The sequence below is a fragment of the Fulmarus glacialis genome, unplaced genomic scaffold (assembly GCF_000690835.1).
Source record: "Fulmarus glacialis isolate BGI_N327 unplaced genomic scaffold, ASM69083v1 scaffold22159, whole genome shotgun sequence".
NCBI classification, from domain to species: Eukaryota; Metazoa; Chordata; class Aves; order Procellariiformes; family Procellariidae; genus Fulmarus; species Fulmarus glacialis.
Window position 1 is genome coordinate 1 of NW_009232890.1, and position 15161 is coordinate 15161.

General features: G+C 34.3%; 1 protein-coding gene across 1 annotated transcript in view; it reads left to right on the forward strand.

The window, feature by feature from the left end:
• The first annotated feature begins 363 nt into the window (after positions 1–363).
• LOC104082123 (potassium channel subfamily T member 2-like) overlaps positions 364–15161 on the forward strand; it is a 40785-nt gene continuing 25987 nt past the window's right edge. The window contains exons 1-6 of the mRNA XM_009585128.1: positions 364–482; positions 1362–1410; positions 3315–3374; positions 7530–7604; positions 8110–8193; positions 8778–8872. Of these exons, the coding sequence (XP_009583423.1) occupies positions 364–482; positions 1362–1410; positions 3315–3374; positions 7530–7604; positions 8110–8193; positions 8778–8872 (482 nt within the window). The remainder of the gene's footprint in view (positions 483–1361; positions 1411–3314; positions 3375–7529; positions 7605–8109; positions 8194–8777; positions 8873–15161) is intronic.

Sequence of the window (15161 nt, forward strand, 5' to 3'; positions counted from 1 at the left end):
ATGTCAGGTATAAGTAACTATATGTGCTCTTTCAGTCCCAGCCTATCCATATGATAGGATTTCTAGTATCTCTTGATTTTCAGTATTTATTATGTGCTTAGTTCAGCTTTTGAAAGTATAATTTCAGTTGTTTTGTTTTTACAAAAAATTGTCTGTAATATAAATCTTTAAAAAATGTAAGCTGAAATGCTTCATAGTCCTTCATCTACAGATACAGAACACATATAGGACTACTTTCTAAAAGTTATTTTACTTTTAAAAATGTCTATATTCATTGCCTAGGGTTTCAAAGTATTGCATGCATTTTACGGAACACTTAAAAATGTAATTAATATCCCTTTCCTCCCATATGTTTTTATGATCATGTTCCCATATACATCTGCTAATGAAAATGGACTTTGCATGTATGGGATGACAACTATCAGTAAGGAATTAAACCGGAGTTGTTCCAATCAAAACTACACACCTGGAACGATTGATTGGTGAGTTCCTAATTTAAAAAAGCAAACCAAAAGTCCACATAATGGTGGGAAGGGGGAGGGAAACAGGAAGACAAATCCATTTCCATCCAATCTGGATTGGTGACATTTTACATATAATAGTGATGTTTTCATAAGTCTCAAGCAATTACTTCCATGTTCCTGAATATTTAAAAGTGCCTTTAATATTTTAATTGTTTCTTTGATTGCATAAGTGAACTGCTGGATTGGATGTTCTTGTAAGATCTGAATACCATCAATGCTTATACCTTGCTGAAAAAAAAATTGATGCCCTTATTTAAAAAACAATTATGACTAGCAGTAAATGACTAACAGTAAACTATTGTGCCATTGAGTGTGCCAGATTCCAGTAGTACTGTATCAAGTGCCTATTATCATTGAGTTTAGTAATACTAAGACAACATCAGATTTTTCCAAGATATGACAGCCCCTATGAGTTAGATACCATTGATATTGTTACACAGATAGCAAAAAATTCACACAAAAGAATTGTCAAGTTTCTTTTTCCTACCACAAATAATTATTCCTCCGCATCTCTAGAATCAAAAGCTTAAATTGATTTATTCTTTCTGGAATCATAGGGAATGAACTAGCAGCCACTGAAGCCAATAAAAGATTTTGGTGTCACTGGGTGTTTGATTACTCCCATGGGAACTCAATGATTTGCTCTGGATTAGAAATACAAGCAATGTCAATACTGAGTAGATAATTACTGATTTAAAATTTTTATTACTGAGAATTTTTTTTAAAAAAAGACTGCTCTAATTCCCATTCACATATACAAATTTTTTTCTCTTGATTTTGTTCAAAACACTAACCAGATTTTGATTAATTTTGTATTTATTTTCTTATAATGAACAGGTCTCCTATTATTTGGGTGAATCGAAGCTTGCCTTTATGGGGATTACAGGTAATATGTAAATGGCCAATTTAACTATTTCCATTTAATAACTGTAAACAATATTAATTTACAGCATTTTAGTGATCTTAAAGGATACTTAGAAATGTTGATATTACGAAGAAATCTACTTGACGACCAAGTACAACAAAAGCATGAAGTAAAGATAAGCTGATCTGATCTGATTTGAATTTATATGGCTTTACAATATATTTATAAAGTATTAAAGCTTATAACAAAATATTGTAGAATTAGATAGCCTTTTATCTTAGAATTATCATGCTCTGTTAAGTCAAGTAGTCACTGTTTGCTCTAATGATGAGTTTAAATTTCATAATTGCTTATGATTAGCTTTTGACATGCTTCATGGACTTTCTTGCTAAATACACTAGAAAGCTAAAGTTAATCCATAATATAGAAGACTACATGTTTAGAGGACTATGTCACAAAAGATGCACTACATCAGTGCTTTGTGGGTCTTGGAGATCTTTTGAAGTTTGTGGTTCAGTCCTCAGTGTCCTGGTGCCTGCTTATTTTAGGAACATTTTTTTTACTCGTGGACAGTGCTGTGGGAATTCTCCCTGTGAAATGTGTTTTTCTACTAAGAATTCCTTGCGCTTCCAGAATGGTTATACATTATATTCTTGTACCATGCTTAGTGCAATACCATTACGATGGTTTGTACCTCTATGTAATATATGATTTTACTAAGAGGAGGATCCCTTGATGAAAATACCTTTCAATTCCTTGCTTAAAGTATGCACAGTTTGAATAAATTTTGACTTAGAAATTTAGATTACTGTATTCAATTTAATTAAGAAGTACTGAGAGATTTCTTTGCTTACAGTTGAAGTCTTATTCTAATAAGTTTATTTGATAAATATAAGAATTTATACATATGTGTATGTGTATGCATGTGCATATACACATGCATTCACAGTAAGGACACATATGATAGTTGCAACCAAAGACTTATTTTTATTTGAGATACAACCTGAGTTTATATAAAACAGCAATACTTATTTGGTGAAACTGATATCATATTTTGATTGCATATTTTAATAATTTTCCAATTCAGAGCATCTTTTAAAATTCTAGATAATGATATTGTGAGTGCAAATAGTGCACTTTTCTGAGTTTTCAGTAGTAGTGAGCATTAGTTTAAAATTAGAAATCCTGAGGCTTGTTTGACTGATTCAGGCTCCAGCTGAATTTGTACATCTTCTTGATAGAATATTCCCACAATATACATTAAAATACAAATATTTGCTATGCAAAAAAGTAAGTTTTGTGGTTATTTAATACGTATAAAGTTTTAAGTAAATCTTTTACTATTTTGATATTTGACTACTTAAATATTTTTAAATTACATAATACATTAACTACATATAATCTAAGTGAAGGCTCATAAGTTGAGCTCAGTTGCATTTAAATAGTAAAATCAGTAATGATTTATCTGTGTCATTTTTTGCTGTTCTCAACTTTCTGAATTATACACAGTGAAAAAGTGTTTGGTTTTCCACACATTCATAACATCTTTACAGAAAAGTAAAGAGCTGACTAGCTTCCATTATATTTCTCGTGAAAAGACCTTGGTACCTTTTAGGAATGGACAACTGAAACTTGAGAAACAATCTGGCAGACTGTGTATGGAGCGCTCTAAAAACCGCGGAAAGGCCACCCTGCAGGATCTCTTGAGTGTTACACTTGAAAAAGAGCAATGAGACTCAAGTCTTGGCTTGTGCTTTAGTCAGAAAAATAACAATATTTAAGCTAAATTCTGTTAGCTGAGATGGTTAGCTGAGGATGCGTGGAAAAGTTGTTTTTTATTATCTTTTACTTTTCATTGTAATGCTTAATGTCATATATTCTTTAGAAGCCAGTATTAATACACATATTTTATCACTTCATTTAAGGTTTCTGTGGCTTTAATAAGTCTCTTTGAAACTCTGCTGCTGAGTTATCTAAGCTACAAGGTAAGTACTTTTAGTTACTTTTAGGCATAATTCATCACAAAAAGTAACTGAGTTAAACGTTTCAATATAAAATTCATGTAACTGCATTTGTGCCCTCACTGATGTACAAGCAGGAAATTGAGAAAAACACACATGTAGAGGACAGCATATTGTCACAGGCAGCCCTGTTCATGTTTCCCAAATTTATGAACAAACAGTAATTATCTAGAGAGTGAAAGTCAGAAATGAAATTTCCATTTTTTCCGTTGTCCACTGGCACATTGTAATTTGAAAACACATTCTCAAAAGTAGCTACTCAGTATCTATAACTCAAGTTTCAGGCCTCTAAAATTGCACACCAGAAAACTAGGCCAAGACAGTACTTTTTTTTTTAATAATTATGGATACCTACATGCTTGTGTTATCCATCTCTCTGGTGCTATTCGAACATCTTTGCAAAAGGCCTTGAAATCATCTGATGTGAATACAATATATTTTTGTATTTGCATTTTCCTTAAAAAGTTATATTTTCCTAATATTTTTATTCAATTTTCTTCATTACATTTTGTAATGTGCTATCCTAGTGAGTTTTAGGTACTCTGCATTTTTAGTATTTTCAGGAGAAAAATACTAAAATCATTTATCAAAGTAAATATGAAAAGACTCGGTTTCTAAAGCTGAAAATATCTTGGAACATAATCTTTTTTTTTTTTTTTTAATTTAGTTTTTGAATTACTGACATTCAGTGGCTATCAGAGCCACTCCTGAAGTTCGAGTGTTGTACTTTAGTGTGCTTATCAAGTGATTATGGCATAAATGTTTTCCTTAGTGCCCAATAATGCTAAGAGACTTAAAACTGTCTACTGTCTAAAATTTATTCTTCCTAATCCTTGTAAGTAGCATATACTATTTAGGTGTAGGGAGTTACAAACGCAAAACAATTATAGGCAGAAACAATCCAAAATTAACACATCTGGTACTAAAACAGTAAAGAACAATCACAATTTATACTGTTCCTGAGTTGATTGGGCAGCATTTTATTCCTATCCATTCTGCTTGTGGTCTGCATCAATTTCAGTGAGTACAGGAGATGAAAGAAATATTGGCAAATCAGCTCCCATGAGAAGTTACTTATTAGTGTGCAATGAGTATAAAGCTCCACTATTCTGATTTGCTGCATATACCTGTCACAGAAATTGAGGCAATTTTATGATGGCTATATTTCCACTCCCCATAAGGGAATAAAAGTAATGTAAGGAAGAATAATAGTTCTGAAATGCACTTTGGCAATCCATCTGATGCAAACACCTCCTTCCCTCTGGTCCTGTCCTCCTAGTTACAATCTGGAAATGTCATGATAGAGCCATTTACCCCAGTTTTACACCAGTCTCAGGAAGTCAAGCAGGCTGTTATTTCGCCCACTGTAAGGCCTTTCTGCACAGCCAGGATGACCAGAGGAGTCTTGGTTCATGTAAATTGGTGACAGGTTACTTATTTCATGCCAACATTTCCAAAGCTTTTACAATTTAGGCACAAGTCAGAGGATGAGCCAGGAAGAAAACAACAAGAAAAAGATGATTGTGTTTGCATGTGTGTGCACATAGCTAGGATTTCACAACTAACCTGTAAAATAAATAAAGCAGTCATTTGAAAGAATACTCCAAGGAATTTACCCTACTGATACTTGGTTGATGACATACGAGAAATGATTCAACATGCAGAATAGTGAGGACGTAATAGTATATCATGCTACTAGAATACAGGGAATTTGCATTTTTTATTGCTTTTATATGAGAAGGAATGCAAAGAATGTAGCACTTGGATCCAAGAATGAATGGTTTACAATCTGCATTCTCACAGCTTAACCCATTACATGAGGGTTTGCCTCTGGCCAAAATTCTGAAAGATGTCTACATTAGAAATTTTCCTTGCCAAAACTTGTCACAGAATCCTATTGTATTCACTGGTGCATAGGCAGTCTTAGCTGCTTTTATCAGTACCATACATTCTCACTGCAAAAGGCAGTTTTGCAGAAGACAACGATGCATTTGTATGTGGAAGCCAGAATCTTACAGCTGCACGCATCACTAAGTACCTGGAGCACATCTGCACAGGCATTTTGCCTGCACAAGTAAATTATGTGACATTTCTTTTCTATAATGCAGAAAAGAAAGCTCTTAACATTAAAAATCAGGAAATTAGTGAAAACACAGAATGGGTCAGTTGGGAAAATCAAATTTTATTATTCCTACAAATAAAACCTCAGCTTACAGTCTCATAATTTCACTTCTGTTTACAGGGCTGCTTATCACATGAAATATGTAAGATTATTCAAGTATGTCTAACTCCCACCAATTACAATTACATGGAAAACAACAATCCCATGGCTTCCAGATGTGAAAAGTTAAAAATAGAAAAAGAATTTTATATGCTATAGAGTTTGTATTTAATTTTCAGTGGTTATATCAGATGGTTATTTTAACAGGAAAGATTAATGTGTCACTGCAACTGAAAATATAATGCTGTACTGCAAATTCTTGTACTATTGCCATGATATATGCTACATTGTTATTGCATTACCTATGATCCTGATATACAGAGATAGTAAAGCTGTAAGTCACTGAATTTTAAATACCTTCTTTTTTAAACGTATGGATTTTCATCCCAACATTTAATCATTCACAGTCATTGCTCAGATATGGAAAAGATGTACTATTATCCCCATCCTGTAACTAGCAGTAAGCAGATTAAAAGATCAATACCACTTTCATTGAAATATGTGGGAAGACCTCTAATTTCATGTAAGCAAGATCAAGTTCCAAAAAGCCCTGAAATGTACTGAAGTGTTTGTGGCAGAAATACAGAACTTTGATCTTGTAGTCCTAATTCAAATATTAAACACTAGATTTTCTTCCTTACTTCTCTCTCCAAAACAGTTGGGAAAGAGAAAATACAAAGTAAAGACAGAAGATAAATGCATAGGAAGGAAGGACTCACTATAGAATACTGCTATCTTTCTCTAAATTTAATTCCTCTTTTTAATACTTATTTCTTAACAAGTTAATATCTTGATAGTAGGATTAGAATTAATAAAGAGAAATATCCAGACCTCTGTGACTAACATGCAGAGGATAATGAAACAAGATTAAGAGAAAATGAGCTGGTATTTTTTCTTTGGAAAATACAACATATTTGCATTCCTCTTTTGCTTTATATTTTGCCATAAAGTGCTACCAGAAGGATGTACAGTGAGTGGCTTATTATTCATAACAAACGTTAGTATGGTCTATAGGGCAGTCACCTGTGCATAGGGGTAATCAAAACAGTTGATTTGATGGTAAAATCTTCTGAGCAGGGCATGTCTCTGCAACTCCTATGCTGTACTAGGGCTTTGTCTCTAGTTTTTAGACACTCTAAGACAATAAGCATTAAGGTAAGAAAAACTTTGGCACAGTCAAAAGCTAAAGCATTGTAATGAGGATTTTAAAGATTTAGAGGCTTCTAAAAAAAAGAAGTAGAAATAGTTGCAGATAAAAGAATTTGCTAGCAGGATAGTTTGTTACTTTTATGAAAAGTCACTGAAAACCAAGAATTATTAAAAAGATAAATTCCTTAGGACAGGAACCTCACCTCCTTATCTGTGTGTAAGTGTACATGTAAAAAAAAAAGTAAACTAACCTTTGAAGAATGAAAAAGCAGAGACAAGATGTATATGTATGATTCCAAAATAGCTAAAAATGCAATAGAAGAAAACAGGAGCATATTATTCTCTGAAAAAAATGAAAACTTAATTTAATGAAGCTCTTCATTAGCTGAGAGAATGAGTTGACTAGTTAATGCAATTAGAATTCTTCATTTGAGCTGTCTTACTAACTAGGTCATAGTAAGGGAATAATATGGTCATTCGGAGAACTGCTCTAGTAAAAATACAGATTTAAAAGTATATATTTTTACTTGTGAGGTACATTATGATAAATAGTAAGAAAAATAGGCCAGAGTGGCCTATATTCTATATTCACATTTGACATACGTGTTTAAATCTGAGATGAATGATCTTCTTGAAATTCAGCTAGTGGGAGAGACTCCATATTTGGCATTGGAATATCACATGTATTTCTCATCAGAACTATATGTAAGCCTACTGTGACATGGTGGTTTTTTTCCTTTTCTTTGAAGGGAAATATCTGGGAACAAATTCTGAGAATATCCTTTCTCCTGGAAATAATTAATGCTGTCCCTTTCATCATCACGGTAAACATATTTGAATTAATACATTTGCACATTGCACTTTTATAGCTGCACAAATACTCTTAATTTTTATTGAAGTAAATTTGAATCTTATGCGGATGACAAATTTGTGCCTGTAAGGAACAGAATTTTATCGACAAGAAGAAGATAGTTTGCTACTTGAATGAAGTAGTAATAGAGATCACTTTCCCCTTCCTCCCTGATAGGGGACAAACAAAACCAAAACTCTCTAATTCAAACTACAGCATAATCAATAAAATAAACCAGCTAGATATAAAAATCTAAGAATCTCTGGTGTCTGCACTGAAAACTGACTGTCCTTATTTTATCAAATGACCTTGCATACAGTTCATCACAAAGGAAGAAAAAACGTTATTTAAAGCCACATCTCACACTAGAAACACATTAATAATAAGTATTTCTCCCAAGTGTTTCATTGCTGCTTGAATAGAAAAGCTCTATTCTTGAATAGAAAAGCTTTTAATGAATTTGTTAATTTTTCTTTCAGATTTTCTGGCCAGTCCTAAGAAACCTGTTTATTCCTGTATTTTTAAATTGTTGGCTGGCAAAGCATGCTTTAGAGAATATGATTGTAAGTATGACAAAGGAAATAGCTATTTTAGAGTTTATATTTTTTTAGTATCTTTGGTGGGATTTTGGCAGTACAGTCCACTGTCCAACTTTAATAGGAAGCTAACCAGATCTGTATTTAGATTATACAAATGGTCAAGCATTGCTAAACTACTTTCTGCATCAAAATTAGAAAAAATGAAGACATCAAGTGAAATCTCATTTAATATAAATTGTTATTGTGCCAAAAAGGGAAAACTGGAACGGTTGGTTCTTTTGCTACTCTTCCATTCATACACAATTGCAGGGAACTCAACTGCTATGCCTTAATTGGTCCTTGCAGCTTGTAATTTGTAAGCTAGGCATGAGCAGACAGACCTTAAGGCAGCTTGCAATAGTATCAGAATTGTGTCAGGATGAACAAAGAGCTAGTTAAATAGTCAAAGAATCACAGCTGGCTCTTTTGCACCCTTCTATATTATCAGCAAATTCTAAGTGTATTTGAATGACTGCATTTTATCAGGGCACTGTATAATTCCTCTATAGAATCAGTTCATGCTTTATTAATTCAAAACCAAAAATAACACCTATTTTCCATTAATGCAGAATGATCTTCACAGAGCCATCCAACGCACACAGTCTGCAATGTTTAACCAAGTCCTCATTTTAATATCTACCTTATTATGTCTTATCTTCACTTGGTAAGTGGCCAAAACGCCTTTGTTTTTATCATATATATTGGCTTTTCTTCCTTTACTACATGGTGATAAAACAGGCATTCTAGAAATCATGCACTGAAATAGAGTGAGTAATATACTTGCAGTGAAAGTGTTAACTAGCACCTGGTACTACTGGGGTCCTGATACATTGGGTCTGGAAGCAGAATGTGCATGCATGGGAAAGGGAATCATTCTCACTCTGGGGAAGGAAATACAGATGATGCAAAAACACAGGAGAAAGGAGTGGGGGAAAAGTTACATATGTACCAAGAGCGCAATTTCAGCGGAAAAGTCACTCAAATTTGAGGAGTACCAGCAGAAGTACCCATACTAAGGTCACCTTCCTCTGACTGGTGGGACGAGAAAAACAAGCAAGATCTCAGCCTTATCATTCTGATGACCAAGTCAGGTTCCCATAAGGAGTACAGGGGACAGCTGTTAGTAATCTAGGTTACAGAAAGTGTAGATTTTATTAATCTAGATTACAGAAAGTAGTGGATGGTAGGTTCAAACAATGAAAATGTGTTGCTCTGAAGAACTTTTTGCTGCAAGACCTTGAAAACAAATTTACAGGAGTTTGGGAAGCATGGAGAAAAATCTGTTGAGAGCATTAAATATAAACATACTTGGTTAATGAAATTCATAAGCTGCAGGTTACTGGAGGCTAGGAAAAGATCCACAGGAAACACCACTTGCTTGCCCCATTTTTATACTATACCTTAGGGATTGGCTGGAGACGGATAAAGTAGACTACATGAACCTTTGGTCTCACCCAATATGGTCATGCTTATGTTTGTATAAATGGATAGTGGTTATAATGTAGCTTGGTTGCTTACTTAACATACAGAATTTTCTCAGCAGTAGTTCCTGAGAAGTGAGTATCATATACGGGGAAAAAAAAAACAGTAGAGGAAGAATGTGTGTGTTACAAGACGGTGTACAAGGGGGCAGTGAACAGAGAAGATGGTTCTGTGTGGAAATGCGAAGTCACCTATATTTATTTTGCCAGACAGGGTGCCTTTGGGTCAGCACACTGGTAAAGTTTGGTCTGTCATTTTGCAGACAGTGATTTGATTCTCTCTTACTTTATTTCTCTAGCTTGTTTTTCTGATAGCCACTGTTAGTGCTGCCTAACCCTTTTGGTAATAACAGTGTAAAATAACACAAGGCCTTTTCCAGTCTTGTCCCTCTCTGTCCTTTATTCAAGAAGAGGAGTTTGTTCTAGCCAGTGGCTAAACGAATGGTCCAATTTTACCCTTTGTCTTATGGCCACACAACTGCATAATGACAAATGCTGCCAGTTCTAAACGGTAATGAATTTTTTGTGAGATTAAATTTCCTATTGAATATTATGGCCTTTTAAGAGGAAATTTTATATGAATAAGGACTACAATACTTGAACCAGAATGCATAAAATTCTATTATGTAGCACTTGAACATTTTTAATTGGCTCTAATTTGCTTTTTAATTTTTTACAATACAAAGTGCTCTTGAGTAAATATGCCTTCACCTTTGTTACTAACCTACTTCAATATTTTACTGAACTGCTGAACAAAATATGTATCCAGTTCTCACTGAAGTAAGCTAGTAACAAGAATGTTTCCTGGGAACTTACTGTGATGATCCCTGATTGAATAAGGTATAGAAGCTGCAGCTAAACAGAACATCATGCTCACCACCAGGCATTTTGATAACTGACAGTAAAACATGCAGAAAATGGCAAGCTCACTTACAGTAATTATGTCTGGTCTCAACAGCCGCAGATACCAGCTCATTATAGATCATTATATGCTGACCTAGTATTGACCCTGCTAGACTGCAAAATAAGCTCAATAGGATGAAAACACCCAGTAATGCAATAACTAAGGAAATGAAGCACTTTTGGAATGACTAAGAATAGTTGTTCAAGCATCTGCAGCTTGCCCAAGCCTGGAGTTCTGTTTAGGCAATTGTTACTATTGCTTACATAAACACCCATAACGGCATTTTTACACTTTTTTTACCCATCTATGTATGATTTTATATTACAGAGTATATTTTTAAAATATCTAAAAAATTCTCTATAAACAGTCAAAATCAATTAGCTTAATTCTTTGATTATTTTACATCTATGGTGAATTTGAGACAGGGTTTCATTTTAAGAGACATCATTTAGAGCTTACATGAGCTTCTTCATTCTGAAAAAGCATGAAGAAGTCCATTTCTGGAATCTGTCCACCTAAGGATGGCTTTCACCAGGCTGATCTTTCACATTTTCTGCAACAGCAAGCAGTAACCAAGTGTATTCCCCGCGAACACATATGGGAGCTAGCACTAGACTTACCCATACGTGTAATGGAGCACAACACAATTTTGAGCTAGCACCGGTCTGTTTTCATAACCACGTTTTGGTTACATTTAGAGATACTGCCTTGGTCCATGAAGTACCATAGCTTCAGTAATGCAAAATTAATAAGCCTAGATTAATACCTTGAATACAGTGCTTACAGTTTCAGAGCACTTTCCCCTTAGAGTATATTCAGTACCATGGGGACATGCTCATGGTGTGCTTTTGGCGCCACTGATAACTGCCCTCGCTGTGCCTCCCTGCTGACCTTTAAGGTTAATGAGATAACAAATTTCAGGCACTGTATGGATTAAATTGTAACACCACAGCCCTTCTTAATTCCTTAGCAAGGTTGACAGGCTTGCTTTTACCATCTGCTTCAATAGGAATATTGGCTTCTCAGCACTTCTGAAGTCAATATAACTTTACAACACAGGGTTCTGTTCAAATCCATGCTTTTTTATCAGACACATAGAAAGAGGTGGCACATAGCTTCGTATGGGGATTACACCACTTTATTAGAAGTCCAAGATGGTATGAAGCCCAGAAAGACTCCCTCTTTCTACTTCCATTTTTTACCGGTTCAGTTAGACTGGTGCACTGAGAAAGTGCAGCAAAAGTGCTTTCTTACCGCTTCAAGAAAGACTAAAACCTTTTGTAAGTCTTTTGATGGTCCTTTCTGTGAGAAAGTTTAAAACAAATAAATGCTGAAACATAACTACTTTCCAGCAATCAGTTCATATCTAAAAGATATGCTCCTTAATCAATTTTTCAGAATTTTGGGTATATTTTTAACATATTTAAACATAGGTTTTTGCTGAGGTGCCAAAGAGGTGCTTTCTTTACTTCCTTGTGCAGTAACAGAAACCTGTAGTTCTGTACAAAATAGCTGGATATGTACAAGCATATTGGAGCTGACACGTCTCCACTGATAATTCTGAAAGTACAATTTTGCTGCAGAATGTATAATATAGGATCTTTTCTGAAAGCTCCTGTGTTTACGGAGTAAGAGGATATTTATATCAGAAGATACTTATGTCTGATCCTTGTATGGGTGCAAGTTCAATGAGCAAGAACTTGCCTCTGCCATCTATCTGTCTAGCCAGAACTGAAATTATGCTCTCTCAAATGTGGAGGAACTGTTCAGTCCCAGTCACTTAGAAGTGCCTCAGCACACTCAGGACCTTAGGGAAGAGCCTGGCTGGACCTCTTGATCTCCCAACGTTTTAAAATGGAGGGAGAAAATTTGATGATCTAATGTTTACAGCTAATTGGCTAATCTTAGAATTTTTAGATATAATTATTCAAGCTTTGCACTCAGAATATAGTGGGAATCCTTCTGTATTTTTGTATACAGTTGATAATTTTCAATGTTATTACAGAACAAGCAGTAATCACATAACAAAATTTTTGCTCTATCCCACTCTGATTTTTGATGATAATTGTTCATGGATCTGGGGGTAGAACTCATTTGCCGATCAAGAAATTCGTAAGACCAACTCCATGTACCTGTAGTTTACAGATTACATACATTTCTCTTTTCTTGTGATTTCAAAGACAGATTAGGCTATCCAATAATTTTTCTTCCTTTAAATACCTCAGTGGCCTCCTAACCAGAACAATTATACATATTACTAAAAGATGCGTACTCCTATATGACACTGTTCAGCAGTTACTATTGATAGAGTTCTACTGGAAGTTACAGACCTAGTCAAAGTATATGTTGTGTCATTTAGCTAATGGATGTTTGCCAAATGGAATACTAATTATTTCTGTAAACCGTACAAGAAGACAAATAACAGTGAATGACTATTTCAGGCATCTTTCTATGATGCAGTGAATCATCTATTAAGACCTATTTTGCTTTTCAAATCAGTGTTAGTCATATATCAACGGTGTAGAATGATTAGCTTGTGAAAAAGGTGGCTACAAACTGTTTGAGATGGGCATTTATTTTTTTCATACTGAAGACTAAGAAGCATACACAGACTTTGCTTATGTCTTCATTGAAAGCTCACTGAGCTCAATCTTAACATTTTTTACATTTCAGTGCTTTCAACAACAGAAAATTAGGATGTTTCCACACATTGACTTACGAATAAACATAGTATGTCAATACCGTAGCATCAATGTCAATTACACAGTCAAAATTCTCATCTGGAGGAAACAGTGTGAATAAATTGCTTGCAAGGATGAAAACAAATCCAGACAATGATCTAGTCCAAACAAGACAAATCAAGACCTTCAGATTTGGAACACTATGTTACAGAAAAAAAACCAACCAAACAAAAAAGGATTAATCCCATGTAATGTTAGAGAAAATAAGACATCTCAATGCTCCAGTTCCCTTTATTATCAATAAGCAGAGACAGACAACTCAGAGGGCAATGCAGATATGAAGGGAACTAAATCACCACATGGAGGTCTGTGCTTCTCTGCCCTTCTGTGTTGATTATATGAGGAGCCTACAATGGCAATTCTCCAAGAAAGATGCCTAGCACTAAGTAGGAAGAACTTGAAGAGTGTTGGTGGATTATGTAATGGAGAATAAAATGTGGTTTTTTGGGTCTACAGTTCTTTCTGTGATGTTATGTTTTGTTGTACAGAGCTCTCAGTGCTCAGGCCCAATCTCAGTTTATGATTTAGAGAGATTTTCTGCATTCAGAAATAGCACAAAATTAAACTGCAATTCTGTCATTTAGTTTGATCAACTCCAATGATTCTAAAGTGGTAACGCACATGAAGTCTCAGGATCTAACGGATGAAATAGGGGTTGCAGAATTTAAATTCCAGAATATTACAGAACATTAATTGAAAGTTCTAAGTAACTGTAAATAATACAAAATAAATTATTCAACTATTACAAGAATCCCACAAGTATTAAAATAATAGCAGTTGTGCTTTTCTTTCTCTGAAATAAAGCAGATCTGTCAGGAACTTGCTTGTTTCAAACAAAGGATCTCTATTTTCTGTTTGTAAATATTCCTGTGCAGTGCTCTCCAAACATAAACAAATAGATCTAGAAGTAGGCCAGGTAGCACATGTAGTACCTTCCAAATCCATTGTACCAACTTCCACCCTACCCTTTTCCTGCTTCTCAATTGCTGGAATCAGGGCAGCGTGTATCGGTAGTTTTCCTGTGAGTGTATACAATTAGAATTGAGGTCTATTTCAGACACTACCTTAACACTTCCTTAAGTGATGGAACAATAAAAAGGTTGTGCAGCCCCTGGAAAGTCAGTAACAAAACATTTCTTAAAATATCCATTTGTTATTTGCAAACAAATAATCTGTAAATTCCATTCAACTTTATCTGAACTATTGCTTTCTAGGAAAACGGTGTGCATGAACACAAGGACAACATTTTCATCAACTTTGGTAGGAGAAAAACATATTGCATACAGAGTTTATCTCTTCTTAGGTATAGAAATTTCTAAGGTGGCTTTGCTAAAACCTGCTGTATAAGAAGCATGTGAAAACAGTTGCCACAAATAGTTGTCAATCTAGATTATTTATTCAGATAAATTCATATAAATTCAGATAAAAACTCCTACTGTTTCTAATGGAATAAGGACTTGTGGGATAGGCCACACCTTTTTTACCTTTGCTAGCACTGGGGATCATTTGCTTACATCCCTATTATTAGTACTTAAAGGCCAAAGACTTTGAGAAGGCTTGATGAGAAAGTGTAATGAAAAATTAAAATGACAAAATGTAATAAAAAACCCAACTTGTTTATTAGATTAATGTCTTTGCTTATTTTTAGGCAACTATTGTATTGTGACAACACAGAAATATTACCATATAGAAATTTATTCTGTTTTCTTTTTTTTTCCTTTGGTTGATAGTGTGGTATTTGTCATAATACATTTTAAAAAAATATTTTTACATGTTTAAGTTCAAGAGTTTAGATGTTAAAAAAGCATATGAGTGATTAGTGCTGTT